This window comes from Triticum dicoccoides, chromosome 5B (genome assembly GCF_002162155.2).
Source record: "Triticum dicoccoides isolate Atlit2015 ecotype Zavitan chromosome 5B, WEW_v2.0, whole genome shotgun sequence".
NCBI lineage: Eukaryota > Viridiplantae > Streptophyta > Magnoliopsida > Poales > Poaceae > Triticum > Triticum dicoccoides.
The window spans coordinates 290,632,365-290,654,120 of NC_041389.1; the positions used below are offsets into that span (position 1 = coordinate 290,632,365).

Genomic DNA, 21,756 nt, shown 5'->3' on the forward strand with positions numbered 1-21,756 from the left:
CGTCAACGAAACGCGTTGGCGAAGAGACTAGGAGTAGTAGATGTGAGGAAGGACGTGGAAGAGAAGAACATCAAGTATCCCTTCTAGCAATGAATGGTATCTGGGCTAGAGGTGAAGCTTATTGGTGACTAGGAATACATTCAGGATACCACTTACTTCCCATGTCAGTGTGCATTTGCGAAGTTGAATGGACCTTTCAGACTGATCCCCATTGTTATTTATTATTTTGTGTCAATAGTATGTGTTAGTTTAATCCACTTTATTATACAGTAAATATGAAAAATTTCATCTTTGTTGCAACGCATGACGAAGGTGAGGCAGGTGTCATTTGATTTTAAAGAAGAAAGCTCCAGCGAGAAATGTACCACTATGGCAGAAAACCGAATGAGAAAGGGAAGGCCCAAGAGAAAAAGGGGGCGATACGTTGTGGGGTGGGTTTTTTGTGTTGGGCCCATGTGTTGGAGATAACATGGGGATAGTCCGAACAACCACATTTCTCCCTCATATATGGTCTAAATTTGAGGGTGCCCGGACTGTCCATAAGGTTGAATTTTGAATAGCCTACTAAGCGTTCGTTTGATGTCCGAACACGTCCGGACATTTGAGAACAAACGGGCTTTAACCTTACAGACAACCTTAATCATTTATCTAATTAATTTATATATGCATAGCCCGTAGCAAACGTATGGGCAATCTGCTAGTTAACAATTGTGTGTCACCTCCTTCCAGCCTTTTCATTTGAGCACGTCAATGTCTCTCTGCCTTGATGAACATGATTATATTGCGCCATTTTTTTTAATGTTTAGGTTGCTTTTGTTGCCGTGGGAAGGTGGAGTGCCACCGCCACCACTAGCACGGTACCACCTACTACCTCGTTGCTTCCCTCGCCATCAGAAAGCACACCCGGAGCGAGCCTATGGCGGCTAATTTTCGTGTTTTGACCTTTTTTTACAAGTTAATCGAGATCTGACTTTATTTTATAAAAATTTCGAGATCTGACCCTTTTGCTACCGTCAGGGCCCGTGGCGGTAGGCTAAGACAGGCTACCGCCACAGTCAATGGCGGTAGCAATTGGTCAACGTTAAAACGACGTCTACTAAGTAGAGAGGCCTACCGCCATAGCTAACGGCGGTAGCCATAGCTACCCTCCCGCCAGACTTGGTGGCGGTAGCCTCCATGCCATCGTTTAATCAGTCCCGTTGTGGTTGATACAACATGCATGCTGCTCTTTGTTTATTGGCAGTACATGCACACAAGCATGCATCCGTGCTATCTTCAATACAAATGCATATGCATACTACATAGTTTAATATGCTATCTAGCATAGTGCGGATGAGAATGGGACCCACGGTCTTGTGAATCGCAGCACACGCCAATGATTTTCAATAAACATGCATGGCACAATCACAATTGCTAAGAGCAACTCCAACACACCGACCCATTTCATCGGCGCGTGTCCGTTTGGATCGCCGCGGACAGAAAAATTGGCACAGCGTGCCGACCCAGACCGACGCATGTACGCTTTTTCGTTCGCATGCCGACCCATTTCTGGCCCAAATTTGAGACTCATTTGCGTCGGCGCGGACAGTAAACAGATTCGCCCTGGCCCACCAGTCGGTGGCACAACGACCACCATTTTCCTCCAACCCTCCCGCCCAGTCGTGCTCCTGGCCATGGACGACGACGCACCGACCCTCAATGCCGCCGCTGGCCTCACCTCCCTCGCCTCGTCCGATCTCATCACCTCCGTCGCCTCTGCAAAAGGCAAGCCTCGCGCGCGCCCGCAAGACCGTGGCCGCCAAGAAGAAAAGGTTGACGCCCGAGGAGCGGGTTGTGCAGTCGACGAAGAGGAAGGACCGGAGGCACGCGCAGGACGCAAGGGACGAAGCGGCGGCCGTCGCTTCCCTCTTAACCGCCGCACAGCAGGAGAAAACCAATGCCCGAGTCGCCGCGGCAACGAGGGAGGCCTTGATCTACCTAGGGTTGAACCCTGGCCATCACGGGCTCGTCAGCGACCCGTGGCCGCGGCCAACGGGCTCATCAGTGTTTCCTCGAATGGTTCTGCCAGAGTTGCCGCACACGTCTGCCACACATACGATTCCTGGCTTTCACGTTTATCCGCAAGTCTCCTGCTTATTTTCGTTCGAAAATATATTTTTCACTAAGAAATAAATAAGTAAACATAAATAAGTATTTTTCACTTAGAAACAAATTTCTAGTGATTTCTATTATCAATAATAAGTTATATTATAGTTTTTCCAAACGAATATACGACACACTTGTTTATTTCCAGCAAATTATCAAAGACCTGTATAAACCACATAGAAGTTGTTAAAGAATGATTCATGCGTATATGCCTTCAGTTCTCACACATGCTACGCTAGAGAAGATATCATGCAATGTAAGCAGATGCATTTGTGCTAATATGCCAAGGTGAGATATACTTCTGCTAGGTATGCCACGGTCCAGCGGGCGCTGCAAATCACTAGAGTGCTTACAGAGTGGCAGAGAGATTATGACCCAAATCGATGCAGCCACACTTGCATGCATGCACAACCAGAAATAAAATAAAAGATTGGCTGGAATAATGGCCCGGCGGCTACCGCCACCAAGTCTGGCGGTAAGGTAGGTAGGGCTACCGCCGTCAGCTATGGCGGTAGGCCTCTGTACATAGCAAACGCCAGTTTAGTGTTGACCAATTGCTATCGTTATTGATTGTGACGGTAGCCCGTTTTAGCCTACCGCCGGAGACAATGGTGATAGAAAAAAAGTCAGATCCTGAAATTTTTACAAAGTAGGGTCAGATATCGATTAACTTTAAAAAAAAGTCAAAACACGAAATTTGTCCGCCCATGGCTGAGCATGGATATATACAATAATCAAAGTAGCAGGCTAAAAGGCAAAATCCCGTTTCGCCGCGCGCGCCACAAACTTTGACCATGCCAGGGGGAAACTTGGGCGCCACACTGCCTGGACTCCTATTTATCCATCCTTGGAACATCTGCAACACCAAAGAAACCAAGAACAGAACTGAAATATGGAGCCCACGGTCACCTCGGCGACAGCCACCACCAGCTCGAGCGTCTGCCACGGAGCCGGCGGCGGTGGTGCGAGAGTCCTGCTCCTCCCGGTCCCTGGGGCGCAGGGCCACACCAACCCGATGCTCCAGCTCGGCCGCCGCCTGGCGTACCACGGCCTCCGCCCGACACTCGTCGCCACCCGGTACGTGCTCTCCACCACCCCGCCCCCCGGCTCGCCATTCGGCGTGGCCGCGATCTCCGACGGCTGCGACGCCGGCGGCATGGCCTCGTGCCCGGACACGGCGGAGTACTTCTCGCGGCTGGCGGCCGTGGGCTCCGAGACGCTGCGGGAGCTCCTCCTGTCGGAGGCGCGCGCGGGGCGGCCCGTGCGCGTGCTGGTGTACGACGCTCACCTGGCGTGGGCGCGGCGGGTGGCGCAGGCGTCCGGCGTCGCGGCCGCGGCCTTCTTCTCTCAGCCGTGCGCGGTGGACGTCGTCTACGGGGAGCTGTGGGCGGGGCGGCTGGCGCTGCCGGCGACGGACGGGCGCGCGCTGCTCGCGAGAGGAGCGCTCGGCGTGGAGCTGGGGCTGGAGGACATGCCGCCGTTCGCGGCGGTGCCGGAGTCGCAGCCAACGTTCCTCAAGGTGTCGGTTGGGCAGTTCGAGGGGCTGGAGGACGCCGACGATGTGCTCGTCAACTCATTCCGCGACCTCGAGCCGAAGGTGAGCCATACTTCTCTGCTCTAGTCACTCGATGGGTTCTGTAAAGACGAAATCACGTGAGCGTCTGTAGGACGACAGACTTTCTCTGTAAGCTTGAAGAAGTCATCCACAATTATAAACTGCACACAACACACATGCTTTTTATGATTGCAGCGCGTGCACATTTTGGGCATAACCAAGGATTTTCATAGGAATTTTGAAGGATTAGATTCCTTAGAATTTTTTCTATGTTGGTTGTTTGATTCATATGATTGAATCTTATAGGAATTTTTTCTAAGGAATTTTTCGTACTACTTTCCATAGAATTTCTAGCATCCACTCACATCTTTGAAACAATCATTTGTTTTTCCTATGATGCAATCAAACAACACAAAAACTTGTAGAATTGAGATGAGTATGACATTTCAATCCTATGTTTTTCTTATGCCCGACATTTTATAACCCTGCGAATCAAACACATATACAAAACAAGAATTTACTTATTAGCCAATAACTCAATATAGAACACCACTGTAGTTTTCTACTCCCTCTGTACCGAAATAGTTGTTGTTGGAATAGCTGAAGTTCAGCTACTCGAACGACGATTATTTCGGTACAGAGGGAGTACGAGTTTATATTTTATATTTATAGTATGAGGAGAACGCATAACACCAAATGAGGTTTGAGATTTGCGGGAGCCCTATGCTTGATTCTACTTCACAGACTGTGCATATGTTACCCTAGTGAATAAATATGGCACATCCGTTGTGAGCTGAGTCGAGTCCATATGCTTCTTTCCGCGGCGAAATTTATATGGTTAGGAACAAACAAACTGGCTCCCATGAATAGGTTGTGCGTATGTTCGGTTCTGCTTCATTGGGTTCAAATAGAAACTGATCTTTGACACACTGTCATTTGAGCAGGAGGTAGAGTACATGGAATTAACATGGAGAGCGAAGATGGTTGGCCCAACCTTGCCATCATTCTACCTCAACGATGATCGCCTACCATCCAATAAATCATATGGTTTTAACTTTTTCAACGGTGATGCACTGTGCATGGATTGGCTAGAGAAGCAAAGCAATTCATCCGTTGTGCTGGTGTCCTATGGGACTGTCTCGAATTATGATGCAACCCAGCTAGAGGAGCTTGGCAATGGACTGTGCAATTCCGGCAAACCTTTTCTCTGGGTTGTAAGGTCCAACGAGGAACACAAGTTATCCAAAGAACTCAAGGAAAAATGTGAGAAGATTGGATTAATTGTCTCATGGTGCCCCCAACTTGAGGTTCTTGCACATAGGGCTATTGGTATGACATCACACAACATACTTCTTTTCATTCTTTGTTGCACAAGGTTATTACAAGATATGGCAAAACGATGGTGATAATAATATTTTAATTTTTAATTCTTGACATACATGCAGCTTGCTTTGTTACCCACTGTGGATGGAACTCGACACTAGAGGCACTTGTTAATGGTGTACCTCTTGTGGGTATTCCGCATTGGGCTGACCAACCCACCATTGCAAAGTATATGGAGAGTGCATGGAGCATGGGTGTGCGTGTACCGAAGGACAATAATGGATATCTAAAGATGGAGGAGCTTGAGAGGTGCATTAGAGAGGTGATGGATGTGGAGAGAAAGGATGAGTACAAAAGAAATGTTGTGAAGTGGATGCAAAAGGCCAAGGAGGCAATGCGGGAAGGAGGAAGTTCAGACAAGAATATCATAGAATTCGCTACCAAGTATTCATCAATATAAAGTTTGAACAATGTTTTACTTCAATATAAGCAAGTAGGCAGTGATTTCAGCCTTACAAAAGTTTAGAGTGGCCGACATTTTCCATATGTAATTGTAGTGATATCTTCTTCATGAAGGAAATATGCCCTAGATGCAATAATAAAGCTATTATTTATTTTCTTATATCATGATAAATGTTTATTATTAATGCTAGAATTGTATTAACCGGAAACTTAGTACATGCGTGAATACATAGACAAAACATAGTGTCCCTAGTATGCCTCTACTTGACTAGCTCGTTAATCAAAGATGGTTATGTTTCCTAACCATAGACATGTGTTGTCATTTGATGAATGTGATCACATCATTAGGAGAATGATGTGATGGACAAGACCCATCCGTTAGCTTAGCATTATGATCGTTACAGTTTCATTGCTACTGCTTTCTTCATGACTTACATATGTTCCTCACACTATGAGATTATGCAACTCCCGAATACCGGAGGAACACCTTGTGTGCTATCAAACGTCACAATATAATTGTGTGATTATAAAGATGCTCTACAGGTGTCTCTGAAGGTGTTTGTTGGGTTGGCATATATCGAGATTAGGATTTGTCACTCCGTGTTTCGGAGAGGTATCTCTGGACCTTCTCGGTAATGATCATCACTATAAGCCTTGCAAGCAATGTGACTAATGAGTTAGTTGCAGGATGAAGCATTACAGAACGACTAAAGAGACTTGCCGGTAACGATATTGAACTAGGTATGATGATACCGACGATCGAATCTCGGGCAAGTAACATACCGATGATAAAGGGAACAATGTATGTTGTTGTGCGGTTTGACCAATAAAGATCTGCGTAGAATATGTAGGAGCCAATATGAGTATCCAGGTTCCGCTATTGGTTATTGATTGGAGATATGTCTTGATCATGTCTACATAGTTCTCGAACCCGTAGGGTCCGCACGCTTAACGTTCGATGACGATTAGTATTATGAGTTATGTGTTTTTGATGACCAAAGTTTGTTCAGAGTCCCTGATGAGATCACGGACGTGACAAGGAGTCTCGAAATGGCCGAGACATAAATATTGATATATTGGACGACATTATTCGGACACCGAAAGAGTTCTGAGTGGTTTCAGGTAAAAACGGAGTGCCAGAAGAGTTACTGGAACCCCCCGGGGAAGCAATGGGCCAACATGGGCCATAGGGGAGAGAGAGGACAACCCACATAGGGGAGGCGCCCCCCATGGGGAGTCCGAATAGGACAAGGGAAGGGGGCGCGGCCCCCCTTTCCCTCTCCCTCTCCCTTCCCCTTCCTTACCCTCTTCCACCAGGTGGAATCCTACTAGGACTTGGAGTCCTAGTAGGACTCCCTTCTCCTGGCGCGCCCTGCAAGGGCCGGCCGGCCTCCCCCTATCCTCCTTTATTTACGGGGGCAGGGGCAGCCCAAGAGACATCAAGTTCTCTTAACTGTGTGCGGTGCCCCCCTCCACAGTTACACACCTCGGTCATATTGTTGTAGTGCTTAGGCAAAGACCTGTGCTGGTAACATCATCAACACCGTCGCCACGCCGTTGTGCTGACGGAACTCTCCCTCGCCCTCAACTAGATCAAGAGCTTGAGGGACATCATCAGGCTGAACGTGTACTGAACGCAGAGGTGTCGTACGTTCGGTGCTTGGATCGGTTGGATCCTGAAGACGTTCGACTACATCAACCGAGTTAACTAAACGCTTCCTCTTTCGATCTATGAGGGTACGTGGACACACTCTCCCCTCTCGTTGCTATGCATCTCCTAGATAGATCTTGCGTGATCGTAGGATTTTTTTTGAATTACTACGTTCCCCAACAGTGGCATTTGATCCAGGTCTATGCGTAGATGTTATATGCACGAGTAGAACACAAAGAGTTGTGGGCGATAATAGTCATACTGCTTACCACCAATGTCTTACTTTGATTCAGTGGTATTGTTGGATGAAGCGGCCCGGACCGACATTACATGACCGCATTCATGAGACTGGTTCTACCGACGTGCTTTTGCACATAGGTAGTTGGCGGGTGCCAGTTTCTCCAACTTTAGTTGAATCGAGTTTGACTACGCCCGGTCCCCGTTGAATGTTAAAACAACACACTTGACGAAAAATTGTTGTGGTTTTTGGTGCGTAGGTAAGAACGGTTCTTGCTAGAAGCTCGGAGCAGCCACGTAAAACTTGCAACAACAAAGTAGAGGACGTCTAACTTGTTTTTGCAGGGCTTGTTGTGATGTGATATGGTCAAGGCATGCTGAGATATAAATTATTGTATGAGATGATCATGTTTTGTAACAAAGTTATCGACAACTGGCAGGAACCATATGGTTGTCGCTTTATTGTATGAAATGCAATTGCCATGTAATTGCTTTACTTTATCACTAAGCGGTAGCGATAGTCGTAGTAGCAATAGTTGGTGAGACAACAACGATGCTACGATGGAGATCAAGGTGTCAAGCCGGTGACGACGGAGATCATGACGATGCTTCGGTGATGGAGATCATGAACACAAGATGATGATGGCCATATCATGTCACATATTTTGATTGCATGTGATGTTTATCTTTTATGCATCTTATTTTGCTTAGTACGGCGGTAGCATTATAAGATGATCCCTTACTAAATTTCAAGGTATAAGTGTTCTCCCTGAGTATGCACCATTGCTACAGTTTGTCGTGCCGAGACACCACGTGATGATCGGGTGTGATAAGCTCTACGTTCACATACAATGGTGCAAGCCAGTTTTGCACGTGCAGAATACTCGGTTAAACTTGACGAGCCTAGCATATGCAGATATGGCCTTGGAACATTGAGACCAAAAGGCCGAACGTGAATCATATAGTATATATGATCAACATAGTGATGTTCACCATTGAAAACTACTCCATCTAACGTGATGATCGGACATGGTTTAGTTGATTTGGATCACGTGATCATTTAGATGACTAGAGGGATGTCTATCTAAGTGGGAGTACTTAAGTAATGTGATTAAACTGAACTTTAATTTATCATGAACTTAGTCCTGATAGTTTTTGCATGTCTATGTTGTTGTAGATGAATGCCCGTGCTACCGTTCCCTTGAATTTTAATGCATTCCTAGAGAAAGCAAAGTTGAAAGATGATGGTAGCAATTACACAGACTGGGTCCGTAACTTGAGGATTATCCTCATTGCTGCATAGAAGAACTATGTCCTGGAAGCACTGCTAGGTGCAAGGCCTGCTGCAGACGCAACTACAGACATTTTGAATGTCTGGCAAAGCAAAGCTGATGACTACTCGATAGTTCAGTGTGCCATACTTTATGTCTTAGAATCGGGACTTCAAAGACGTTTTGAACGTCATGAAACATATGAGATGTTCCAAGAGTTGAAGTTAATATTTCAAGCAAATGCCCGAGTTGAGAGATATGAAGTCTCCAACAAGTTCTATAGCTACAAGATGGAAGAGAATAGTTCTGTCAGTGAACATATACTCAAAATGTCTAGGTACCACAACAACTTGACTCAACTAGGAGTTAATCTTCCTAATGATAGTGTCATTGACAGAGTTCTTCAATCACTACCACCAAGCTATAAAGGCTTCATGATGAACTATAATATGCAAGGGATGACGAAAACGATTCCCGAGCTCTTCGCAATGCTAAAGGTTGTGAAGGTAGAATTCAAAAAGGAGCATCAAGTGTTGATGGTTAACAAGACCACTAGTTTCAAGAAAAAGGGCAAAGGGAAGAAGGGGAACTTAAAGAAAAATAGCAAGCAAGTTACTACTCCCGGAAAGAAGCCCAAGTCTGGATCTAAGCCCGAAACTAAGTGCTTCTACTGCAAAGGGACTGGTCACTGGAAGCGGAACTGCCCCAAGTATTTGGCGGATAAGAAGAATGGCAAAGTGAAAGGTATATTTGATATACATGTTATTGATGTGTACCTTACTAATGCTCGTAGTAGCACTTGGTTATTTGATATTGGTTCTGTTGCTCATATTTGCAACTCGAAACAGGGGCTACGGATTAAACGAAGATTGGCTAAGGACGAGGTGACGATGCACGTCATAAATGGTTCCAAGGTTGATGTGATCGCCATCGGCACGCTACCTTTACATCTACCTTCGGGATTAGTTTTAGACCTGAATAATTGTTATTGCGTTGAGCATGAACATTATATCTAGATCTTGTTTGATGCGAGACGGCTATTCATTTAAATCAGAGAAAATGGTTGTTCTATTTATATGAGTAATATCTTTTATGGTCATGCACCCTTGTTGAATCTCGATCGTGGAGATACACATGTTCATAAATTGAAGCCAAAAGATGCAAAGTTGATAATGATAGTGCAACTTATTTGTGGCACTGCCGTTTAGGTCATATTGGTGTAAAGCGCATGAGGAAACTCCATGCCGATGGGCTTTTGGAATCACTTGATTGTGAATCACTTGGTGCTGGCGAACCATGCCTCATGGGCAAGATGACTAAGACTCCATTCTCCGGAACAATGGAACGAGCTACTGACTTATTGGAAATAATACATACTGATTTATATGGTCCGACGAGTGTTGAGGCTCATGGTGGGTATCGTTATTTTCTTACCTTCATAGATGGTTTGAGAAGATATGGGTATATCTACTTAATGAAGCATAAGTCTGAAATGTTTGAAAAGTTCAAATAATTTTAGAGTGAAGCGGAAAACCATCGTAACAAGAAAATAAAGTTTCTATGATCTGATCGTGGAGGTGAATATTTGAGTTACGATTTTGGTATTCATTTGAAACAATGCGGAATAGTTTCGCAACTTACGCCACCTGGAACACCACAACATAATGGTGTGTCCGAACGCCGTAACCATACTTTATTGAATATGGTGCGATCTCTGATGTCTCTTACTGATCTACTGCTATCGTTTTGGGGTTATGCTTTAGAGATGGCTGCATTCACTTTAAATAGGGCACCATCAAAATCCGTTGAGACGACGCCATATGAACTATGGTTTGGCAAGAAACCAAAGTTGTCGTTTCTTAAAGTTTGGGGCTGTGATGCTCATATGAAAAAGCTTCAACTTGATAAGCTCGAACCCAAATCGAATTGGAGAAGTGCGTCTTCATAAGATACCCAAAGGAAACTATTGGGTACACCTTCTATCACATATCCAAAGGCAAGATATTCGTTGCTAAGAATGGATCCTTTCTAGAAAAGGAGTTTCTCTCGAAAGAAGTGAGTGGGAGGAAAGTAGAACTTGATGAGGTAGTTGTACCTTCTCCCGAATTGGAAAGTAGTTCATCATAGAAATCAGTTCCAGCGATTCCTACACCAATTAGTGAGGAAGCTAATGATGATGATCATGAAACTTCAGATCAAGTTACTACAGAACCTCGTAGGTCTTCCAGAGTACGGACTGCGCCAGAGTGGTATGGTAATCCTGTTCTAGAAGTCATATTACTAGACCATTATAAACCTATGAATTATGAGGAAGCGATGATGAGCCCAGATTCCGCGAAATGGCTTGAGGCCATGAAGTCTGAGATGGGATCCATGTATGAGAACAAAGTGTGGACTTTCGTGGATTTGCCCGATGATCGACAAGCCATAGAAAATAAATGGATCTTCAAGAAGAAGACTAACGCTGACGGTAATGTTACTGTCTACAAAGCTTGACTTGTTGCGAAAGGTTTTTGACAAGTTCAAGGAGTTGACTACGATGAGACTTTCTCACCCGTAGCGATGCTTAAGTCTGTCTGAATCATGTTAGAAATTACTGCATTTTATGATTATTAAATTTGGCAGATGGATGTCAAAACTGCATTCCTGAATGAATTTCTAGAAGAAGAGTTGTATATGATGCAACCAGAAGGTTTTGTCGATCCAAAGGGTGCTAACAAAGTGTGCAAGCTCCAGCGATCCATTTATGGACTGGTGCAAGCCTCTCGGAGTTGTAATAAACGCTTTGATAGTGTGATCAAAGCATATGGTTTTATACAGACTTTTGGAGAAGCCTGTATTTACAAGAAAGCGAGTGGGAGCTCTGTAGCATTTCTAATATTATATGTGGATTACATATTGTTGATTTGAAATGATATAGAATTTCTGGATATCATAAAAGGATACTTGAATAAGAGTTTTTCAATGAAAGACCTCGGTGAAGCTGCTTACATATTGGTCATCAAGATCTATAGAGATAGATCAAGATGCTTAATTGGACTTTCACAAAGCAGATACCCTGATAAAGTTTTGAAGAAGTTCAAAATGGATCAGTCAAAGAAAGGGGTCTTGCCTGTGTTACAAGGTGTGAAGTTGAGTCAGACTCAATACCCGACCACTTCAGAAGATAGAGAGAAAATGAAAGTCTTTCCCTATGCTTCAGCCATAGGTTCTATCATGTATGCAATGCTATGTACCAGACTTTATGTGTGCCTTGCTATATGTATAGTAGGGAGGTACCAAAGTAATCGAGGAGTGGAGCAGTGGACAGCGGTCAAGAACATCCTGAAATACCTGAAAAGGACTAAGGATATGTTTCTCGCTTATGGGGGTGACAAAGAGCTCGTCGTAAATAGTTATGTCGATGCAAGCTTTGACACCAATCCGGATGAATCTAAGTCGCAATCCGGATACATATTTTTATTGAATCGTGGAGCTGTCAGTTGGTGCAGTTCCAAGCAGAGCGTCGTGGCGGGATCTACGCATGAAGTGGAGTATATAGTTGCTTCAGAAGCAACAAATGAAGGAGTCTGGATGAAGGAGTTGTTATCCGATCTAGGCGCCATACCTAGTGCACCGAGTCCAATGAAAATCTTTTGTGACAATACTGGTGCAATTGCCTTGGCGAAGGAATCCAGATTTCATAAGAGAACCAAACACATTAAGAGACGCTTCAATTCCATCCGGCATAAAGTCGCGGAGGGAGACATAGAGATTTGCAAAATACATACGGATCTGAATGTTGCAGACCCGTTGACTAAGCCTCTTCCACGAGCAAAACATGATCAGCACCAAGACTCCATGGATGTTAGGATCATTACTTTGTAATCTAGATTATTGACTCTAGTGCAAGTGGAGACTGAAGGAAATATGCCCTAGAGGCAATAATGAAGTTATTATTTATTTAATTATACCATGATAAATGTTTATTGTTCATGCTTGAATTGTATTAACCGGAAACTTAGTACATGTGTGAATACATCGACAAAACATAATGTCCCTAGTATGCCTCTACTTTACTAGCTCGTTAATCAAAGATGGTTATGTTTCTTAACCATAGACATGTGTTGTCATTTGATGAATGGGATCACAACATTAGGAGAATGATGTGATGGACAAGACCCATCCGTTAGCTTAGAATTATGATCGTTACAGTTTCATTGCTACTGCTTTCTTCATGATTTATACATGTTCCTCAGACTATGAGATTATGCAACTCCCGAGTACCGAAGGAACACCTTGTGTGCTATCAAACGTCACAACGTAACTGGGTGGTTATAAAGATGCTCTACAGGTTTCTCCGAAGGTGTTTGTTGGGTTGGCATGGATCGAGATTAGGATTTGTCACTCCGTGTTTCGGAGAGGTATCTCAGGTCCCTCTCGGTAATGATCATCACTATAAGCCTTGCAAGCAATGTGACTAATGAGTTAGTTGTGGGATGAAGCATTACAGAACGAGTAAAGAGACTTGACGGTAACAATATTCAACTAGGTATGATGATACCGACGATCGAATCTCGGGCAAGTAACATACCGATGACAAAGGGAACATCGTATGTTGTTGTGCGGTTTGACCGATAAAGATCTTCGTAGAATATGTAGGAGCCAGTATGAGCATCCATGTTCTGCTATTGGTTATTGATCCGAGATATGTCTCGATCATGTCTACATAGTTCTCGAACCCGTAGGGTCCGCACGCTTAACGTTCGATGACGATTTGTATTATGAGTTATGTGTTTTTGATGACCGAAGTTTGTACGGAGTCCCGGATGAGATCACGGATGTGACGAGGAGTCTTGAAATGGTCGAGACATAAAGATCAATATATTGGACAACATTATTCAAACACCGAAAGAGTTCCGAGTGGTGTCGGGTAAAAACGGAGTGTCGTAAGGGTTACTGAAACCCCCCGGGGAAGCAATGGGCCAACATGGGCCATAGGGGAGAGAGAGGACAACACACATAGGGGAGGCGCCCCCCATGGGGAGTTCGAATAGGACAAGGGAAGGGGGCGCGACCGTCCTTTCCCTCTCCTTCTCCCTCTCCCTTCCTTCCCCTCTTCCACCAGGTGGAATCCTACTAGGACTTGGAGTCCTAGTAGGACTCCCTTCTACTAGCGCGCCCTACAAGGGCTGGCCGGCCTCCCCTCTCCTCCTTTATATACGGGTCAGGGGGGCACCCCAAGACACATCAAGTTATCTTAATCATGTGCGTTGTCCCCTGCATAGTTACACACCTCGGTCATATTGTCGTAGTACTTAGGCGAAGCCCTGCGCCGGTAACATCATCAACATTGTCGCCACGCCTTCGTGCTGATGGAACTCTCCCTCGTCCTCAACTGGATCAAGAGCTCGAGGGACGTCATCGGGATAAACATGTGCTGAACACGGAGGTGCCGTACGTTCGGTGCTTGGATCGGTTGGATCGTGAAGACGTTCGACTATATCAACGCGTTAACTAAACGCTTCCGCTATCGGTCTATGAGGGTACGTGGACACACTCTCCCCTCTCGTTTCTATGCATATCCTAGATACATCTTGCGTGATCGTAGGATTTTTTTGAATTACTACGTTTCCCAACAGTGGCATCCAAGTCAGGTCTATGCGTAGATGTTGTATGCACGAGTAGAACACAAAGAGTTGTGGGCGTTAATAGTCATACTGCTTACCACCAACGTCTTACTTTGATTCGGCGGTATTGTTGGATGAAGCGGCCTGGACCAACATTACATGAACGTGTTCATGAGACTGGTTCTACCGACGTGCTTTTGCACATATGTGGCTGGCAGGTGTCAGTTTCTCCAACTTTAGTTGAATCGAGTTTGACTACGGACGGTCCTTGTTGATGGTTAAAACAACACACTTGATGAAAAATCATTGTGGTTTTTCATGCGTAGGTAAGAACGGTTCTTGCTAGAAGCCCGCAACAGCCACGTAAAACTTGCAACAACAAAGTAGAGGACGTCTAACTTGTTTTTGCAGGGCTTGTTGTGATGTGATATGGTCAAGGCATGATGACATATAAATTGTTGTATGAGATGATCATGTTTTGTAACAAAGTTATCGGCAACTGGAAGGAGCCATATGGTTGTCGCTTTATTGTATGAAATACAATCGCCATGTAATTGCTTTACTTTATCACTAAGCGGTAGCGATAGTCATAGTAGCAATAGTTGGCGAGACGACAACGATGCTACAATGGAGATCAAGGTGTCAAGCCGGTGACGATGGAGATCATGATGATGCTTCAGTGATGGAGATCATGAGCACAAGATGATGATGTCCATATCAGGTCACATATTCTGATTGCATGTGATGTTTATCTTTTATGCATCTTATTTTTCTTAGTACGGCGGTAGCATTTTTCAAGGTATAAGTGTTCTCCCTGACTATGCACCATCGCTACAGTTCGTCGTGCTGAGACACCACGTGATGATCGGGTGTGATAAGCTCGATGTTCACATACAACGGTGCAAGCCAGTTTTGCACGTGCAGAATACTCGGTTAAACTTGACGAGCCTAGCATATGCAGATATGGCCTCGGAACACTGAGACCGAAAGGTCGAACGTGAATCATATAGTAGATATGATCAACATAGTGATGTTCACCATTGAAACCTACTCCATCTCACGTGATGGTCGAACATGGTTTAGTTGATTTGGATCACATGATCATTTAGATGACTAGAGGATGTCTATCTAAGTGTGAGTTCTTAAGTAATATGATTAGATTGAACTTTAATTTATCATGAACTTAGTCCTGATAGTTTTTATATGTCTATGTTGTAGATAAATGGCCCGTGCTACCGTTCCCTTGATTTTTAATGCGTTCCTAGAGAAAGCTAAGTTGAAAAATGATGGTAGCAATTACACGGACTGGGTCCATAACATGAAGATTATCCTCATTGCTGCATAGAAGAACTACGTCCTGGAAGCACCGCTAGGTGCAAGGCCTGTTGCAGATGCAACTGCGGACAAACATCTGGCAAAGCAAAGCTGATGACTACTTGATAGTTCAGTGTGCCATGCTTTACGGCTTAGAATCGGGACTTCAAAGACATTTTTGAACGTCATGGAGCATATGAGATGTTCCAAGAGTTGAAGTTAATATTTCAAGCAAATGCCTGAGTTGAGAGATATGAAGTCTCCAACAAGTTCTATAGCTGCAAGATGGCGGAGAATAGTTCTTTCAGTGAACATATACTCAACATGTCTGGGTACCACAACCACTTGACTCAACTAGGAGTTAATCTTCCTGATGATAGTGTCATTGGCAGAGTTGTTCAATCACTACCACCAAGCTATAAAGGCTTCATGATGAACTATAATATGGAAGGGATGACGAAAATGATTTCCAAGCTCTTGCAATGCTAAAGGATGCGTAGGTAGAAATCAAAAAGGAGGATCAAGTGTTGATGGTTAACAAGACCACTAGTTTCAAGAAAACGGGTAAAGGGAAGAAGGGGAACTTAAAGAATAATAAAAGTTGCTACTCCCGGAAAGAAGCCCAATTTTGGACCTAAGCCTGAATCTGAGTGCTTCTATTGCAAAGGGACTGGTCACTGGAAGTGGAACTGCCCCAAGTATCTGGCGGATAAGAAGGATGGCAAAGTGAAAGGTATATTTGATATACATGTTATTGATGTGTACCTTACTAATGCTCTTAGTAGCGCCTGGGTATTTGATACTGGTTCTGTTGCTCATATTTGCAACTCGAAATAGGGGCTACAGATTAAATGAAGATTGGCTAAGGATGAGGTGACGATGCGCGACGGAAATGGTTCCAAGGTTGATGTGATCGCCGTCGGCATGCTACCTCTACATCTACCTTCGGGATTAGTTTTAGACCTGAATAATTGTTATTTGGTGCCAGCGTTGAGCATGGACATTATATCTGGATCTTGTTTAATGCGAGACTGTTATTCATTTAAATCAGAAAATAATGGTTGTTCTATTTTTTGAGTAATATCTTTTATGGTCATGCACCCTCGTTGAGTGGTCTATTTTTATTGAATCTCAATCGTGGAGATACACATGTTCATAATATTGAAGCCAAAAGATGCAAAGTTGATAATGACAGTGCAACTTATTTGTTGCACTGCCGTTTAGGTCATATTGGTGTAAAGCGCATGAAGAAACTCCATGCTGATGGGCTTTTGGAATCACTTGATTATGAATCACTTGGTGCTTGCGAACCATGCCTCATGGGCAAGATGACTAAAACTCCGTTCTCCGGAACAATGGAGCAAGCTACTGACTTATTGGAAATAATACATACTGATGTATGTGGTCCAATGAGTGTTGAGGCTCGTGGCGGGTATCATTATTTTATTACCTTCACAAATGATTTGAGAAGATATGGGTATATCTACTTAATGAAGCATAAGTCTGAAACATTTTAAAAGTTTGAATTTCAGAGTGAAGTGGAAAATCATTGTAACAAGAAAATAAAGTTTCTACGATCTAATCGTGGAGGCGAATATTTGAGTTGCGAGTTTGGTCTTCATTTGAAACAATGCGGAATAGTTTCGCAACATGCGCCACCTGGAACACCACAACGTAATGGTGTGTCCGAACGTCGTAACCGTACTTTATTGGATATGGTGGTGCGATCTATGATGTCTCTTACTGATTTACAGCTATCATTTTGGGGTATGCCTTGAGATGACTGCATTTACTTTAAATAGGGCACCATCAAAATCCATTGAGACGACGCCTTATGAACTGTGGTTTGGCAAGAAACCAAAGTTGTCGTTTCTTAAAGTTTTGGGCTGAAATGCTTATGTGAAAAAGCTTCAACCTGATAAGCTTGAACCCAAATCAGAGAAATGCGTCTTCATAGGATACCCAAAGGAAAATCTTGGGTACACCTTCTATCACAGCCATGGCGGCAAGTGCGGCAGGCGACATGTGGCACGTGCCGCCACACTTGGAGGCAGCGGACCCTGCCGCCATGCCTGGATATGGCCGCCCGGGTAAAACATGTTTTTGGAGCGGCTCGAGCCGGGACGGAATGGGGCAAGGCAGGTGGGCCCTGATGCCACTCGACGAGGCGGCCACCGCTGCTGCTGCCGCTCCTAGGCTGACAACTCCTACTGCACGCGGGCCCAGACGGCGGGCCTTGCCGCCACTTCATCAGGCGGCAACACTATAGCTGCTGCATGCGCTCCGACAGCCTCGCCTGTTGCCGTGGCCGACGGGACAGATTCCCACGCGTGGAAATCCAATGTTGTGCGGTAGGTGAATTTTTTACGCCTTGTGCCGACACTATGCGGTGCTCCTCTGCACTGGTTGCATTGTATGGGATCACGCGTATTTCCCGCCTGAAATTTCGTCTGTTTGCGTCTAATTTCTCGCCATCATTTGTCGTCTGAGACTATAAAACGAGGCACCAAGGCTCTCTCTTCATCCATCATCTAGGCACCCTCATAATCACCACTACGCAAAGTGTGTCACACTTTTTTTCAGTCAGTATGAGTTTGCCTAGCTCAGATCAAAGCATTAGGTCGAGGAAATTGAAGAATGCAAGTTTGCCTCCGGGGCTTACAGTCTTGCGGTGTTGGTGTGGTGATCTTTGCAAGGTGAAAGAGGTGACAGATTTTTCAGATTGGTTGGGCATGGAGTTTTTCATGTGCGCCAATTATGAGGAAACCCGTAGCTAGTTCAAAGTACGACAAGCCTCTGGTATGCTTTAACCATCACGAATAGATATATTGTTGGTTTTTTGGTTGATTCTTCATTAACATTTTTGTTCTTGTTGTAGTCTCCTCCGCCTCTGTGCATGTACTATCGTTGGATTAACACGGAGATGCCGACTTGGGAAGTCATTGAGATTTGTGAAAGAAGTCGCCATTCATGGGATAGTTTGTACACGGAAGAGCAACACGAAAAGGCGGAAGCAGAGGAGAAAGCAGAGCAAGAGAGAGAGAGAGAGAGAGAGAGAGAGAGAGAGAGAGAGAGAGAGAGAGAGAGAGAGAGAGTTAAAATAATACTATGCCGAGCAAAAGGGTTACTTTGGGGATTTACTGAAGAAAAACAGGAAAGAGCCTCGTCGTATGGAGGAGCAGGAACGACAACGAAAGGAGGCTCGTGAGGCAGAGAGACAGAGAAAGAAAGAAAGGGCTCGTGAGGCCAAGGAAGCAGAAGAAGCTAGTGATGGAAAAGGAAAATATCCATGCTGGACTCAGTACATACCTGTCATAGTATTTTAAATTTCGCAACCGTTTGTATCTTAATTTCGGCAGTTTAATATAGCTTTATTTTAGTACTTAAATGTAGCTTTATTTCAATAGTACAATGTATCTTATTTTCAGTTGTACCATGTCGTAATGAAACCAATATAGTTTTGGAATAAAATGTGGCATTTTCTTGCCGCTATTTTCTTTCCCGCCATAAATTATTTCCGTCATTTTCTTTCCCGCCAATTTTTCCTTCTTTCCTTCTCTCCCCACCCGAAAACACTTTAATAATACAAACTAATTATCGAACATCATGCAACAACTACAACATCAAATTAAGATAGAACATAATGCCCTACAATAAGACCGTACAAACTAATAATGCAAGTACATCTGAATTAAACGGTAGAACTGAACTTAAAAACAAAAAATACAACTTAAAAACTACATAAAGGCATCATTGTCATCCTCCGTCGATGCGGAACTCTTGCCCTTGGACAATGCAGAACTCTTGCCCTTAGATGATGCAGAACTCTTGCCCTTCGATGATGCGGTAGTCTTGGCCTTGGTGCTAGGCATGAAGATATCGTCTTCGTCCTCGCTGTCGGCAGTCCATAAAGAAGTATGTTTTGCTGCAAACTTCAGGTGTGATCCACTCTTATGTTGTATCTTCTTCCATCTTCCATGCAACTTGAGAAGTTCTTTCTGTATCTCCTCAAAGGTCCTGGAAGGCCACCCACACCTAGATAATGCTTGACTCAACTCATTCATGAGGGTGTCACTACTGATGAGTTCATCCCATGGAACTATTGTATTGTCTCTCTTGAAATTGGCTGCTAAACGCAGAAGACATTGGGCCATACTAGGGTGAAAACTACGATCAAAAGGATAACTGGACATCTTGACGAGACTGGAAGACTACACTAAAGTGCGTACCCACCTTAGTGTGGAGGGGTTTTTATAGGTTCAGAAGATAAGAATAAGCGGGAACTCAGAAGCGGGAACTCAGAAGCGGGAAAGTATTGTGGGAGATATAGGCGGGAAATGGCGGTGTGAGGTATACGAGGGAACTCAGAAGCGGGAAAATATGGAGGGAGATATAGGCGGGAAACATTGTTGCCGCCTGGTCTAGTAGCGGCAAGTGCCACGCGGCAACCAAGGGGGTCTTTTTTTCATTCTGGTCCAGAGGTGATCCGACACAACACACTGTTCATGCTTTATTTATCTCTCTAATTTAATGTTAGAATTCAGTTGCATTTTTATTTCAGCATACACATATGTTTCTTACATAAGTTGGAAAGTCTGAAACTGACATAGGTAGATACAATAGGTTGCACATGTAGATAGATGAATCACCCTATTCGACGACGGCCACTCTGACCTTTCCTTAGGACCGAAAAGTGTCAAGCGATTAGGTGGTCGAGTTACGCAAAGACCGCGGCCGTACTCCCCTTCGGCTTCCTATGTCTGCGACTCCTGTGTAGGTGGTGGAGTCTGGAATCCTTGTTGCGTTCCTGATGCGTAATTGTAGGCGTATGGTTGTGACACCTCGGGGATAAAAGATGGGCCAATAACACCCCCTCCAAAGAAGTCTGTAACTAATGCTGTAACCGTGTCGGCATGATCATGTGATGCTCCCCGGATGCGTGTGTTGAGGCCACCTCATTGTCCCATGTACGATCAGGTATATCCTGCACAGAGAAACATTGTAAACAAACCGTTAGAGGACAATATATGATATCATTGTAAATGCATTAAAAATGTAAACATGACTACCTGATTAGATCCCCCGCCTCTACTGTTTGGCCATTGTTCGCCGTAGTGGTTTAACTCTGGGACAAGAGTCTCCTCGGGTATGAAGATCCCTCACATGGAGAGATATGGCTGAGATCCCTCACCTTAGGTGTATGTGCCATATGCTGTGTACGCATATGGGTTCGGGGAAAGTGTCTACTCAGGCATCGAATCCAAGCCCATGCCATGGTCCTAAGATGTTTCCCCCTGACAAAGCTGCACCGAAGAAGAGCGATGCAGTGACAGAGACGAGTCATGTCGTGGCAATGTAGTTGTAACACCCCGGATGTAACTTTCCATCTTTGTAACTCCAACTCTTGCCATTTTCGGCTATGGTTATGATATTCCCTCTGTGGTTGGGTTTTGTCTTTTGTTTTGCATTTTATTCATGTCATGCATATCATATCATGTCATCATGTGCATTTCATTTTGCATACGTGTTCGTCTCATGCATCCGAGCATTTTCCCCGTTGTCTGTTTTGCAATCCGACACTCCCACATGCACCGGCGCACCCCTCTTGTATCTTTTCGTGTGCGGGTGTTAAACGTTCTCGGAATGGACCGAGCCTTGCCAAGTGGCCCTGGTATAGCACCGGTAGACCACCTGTCAAGTTTTGGGTCATTTGGAGCCTGTTTGGTACTCCAACGGTTAACCGCATAACCGCAAAGGCCTCTTTTGTGTTGCAGCCCAACACCCCTCCAAAACAGCCCAATAACCCATATAAGTCACTTCCATGCTCTCCGTCGTCGGATCACGATCGTGTGGGCGAAAACTACACCTCATTTGGAGTCTCCTAGCTCCCTCTACCTATAAATATGTGCACCCCTCCGAAAATTCCGGATCCCCAAACCCTAGCACGCTCCCTCTCCGCCGCCAGACACGTCCGGGCAGAGCCGGACACGTTCGCCCCGCGCCCCAGCCACTCAGGGCGCGCCACGTGCCGCCGCCGACGCCCACCACCGCCGGCCCGCCCGAGCCCGGGCCCCCGAAGCCCGTCCGCGCCACCCAGCCGCCGCCGCCTCCTCGGCGTCGCGCCGCCCGGCCGCCGCCCGGTCTCCGCTGCCGCCCGTCCGTGCCTCCGGCCCCGCCTCCGCCGCCTGA

General features: G+C 45.0%; 1 protein-coding gene across 1 annotated transcript; it reads left to right on the plus strand.

Moving 5' to 3' along the window:
* Positions 1-3,037: 3,037 nt before the first annotated feature.
* Positions 3,038-5,631, plus strand: LOC119308495 (UDP-glucosyltransferase UGT13248-like). Its single transcript, XM_037584625.1, has 3 exons — positions 3,038-3,742; positions 4,645-5,029; positions 5,146-5,631. The coding sequence occupies exons 1-3, from the start codon at positions 3,038-3,040 to the stop codon at positions 5,481-5,483; spliced, it is 1,428 nt and encodes a 475-aa protein (XP_037440522.1). The 3' UTR covers positions 5,484-5,631.
* The last annotated feature ends 16,125 nt before the right edge of the window (positions 5,632-21,756 follow it).

What these genes read in the sequence shown, in the direction of transcription:
- LOC119308495 (XM_037584625.1), top strand. Translation starts at nt 3,038, where the DNA reads ATGGAGCCCACGGTCACCTCGGCGACAGCCACCACCAGCTCGAGCGTC. An exon ending in TCCGCGACCTCGAGCCGAAG is followed by an intron (nt 3,743 to 4,644) that starts GTGAGCCATACT and finishes TCATTTGAGCAG; the next exon opens with GAGGTAGAGTACATGGAATT. An exon ending in TCTTGCACATAGGGCTATTG is followed by an intron (nt 5,030 to 5,145) that starts GTATGACATCAC and finishes ACATACATGCAG; the next exon opens with CTTGCTTTGTTACCCACTGT.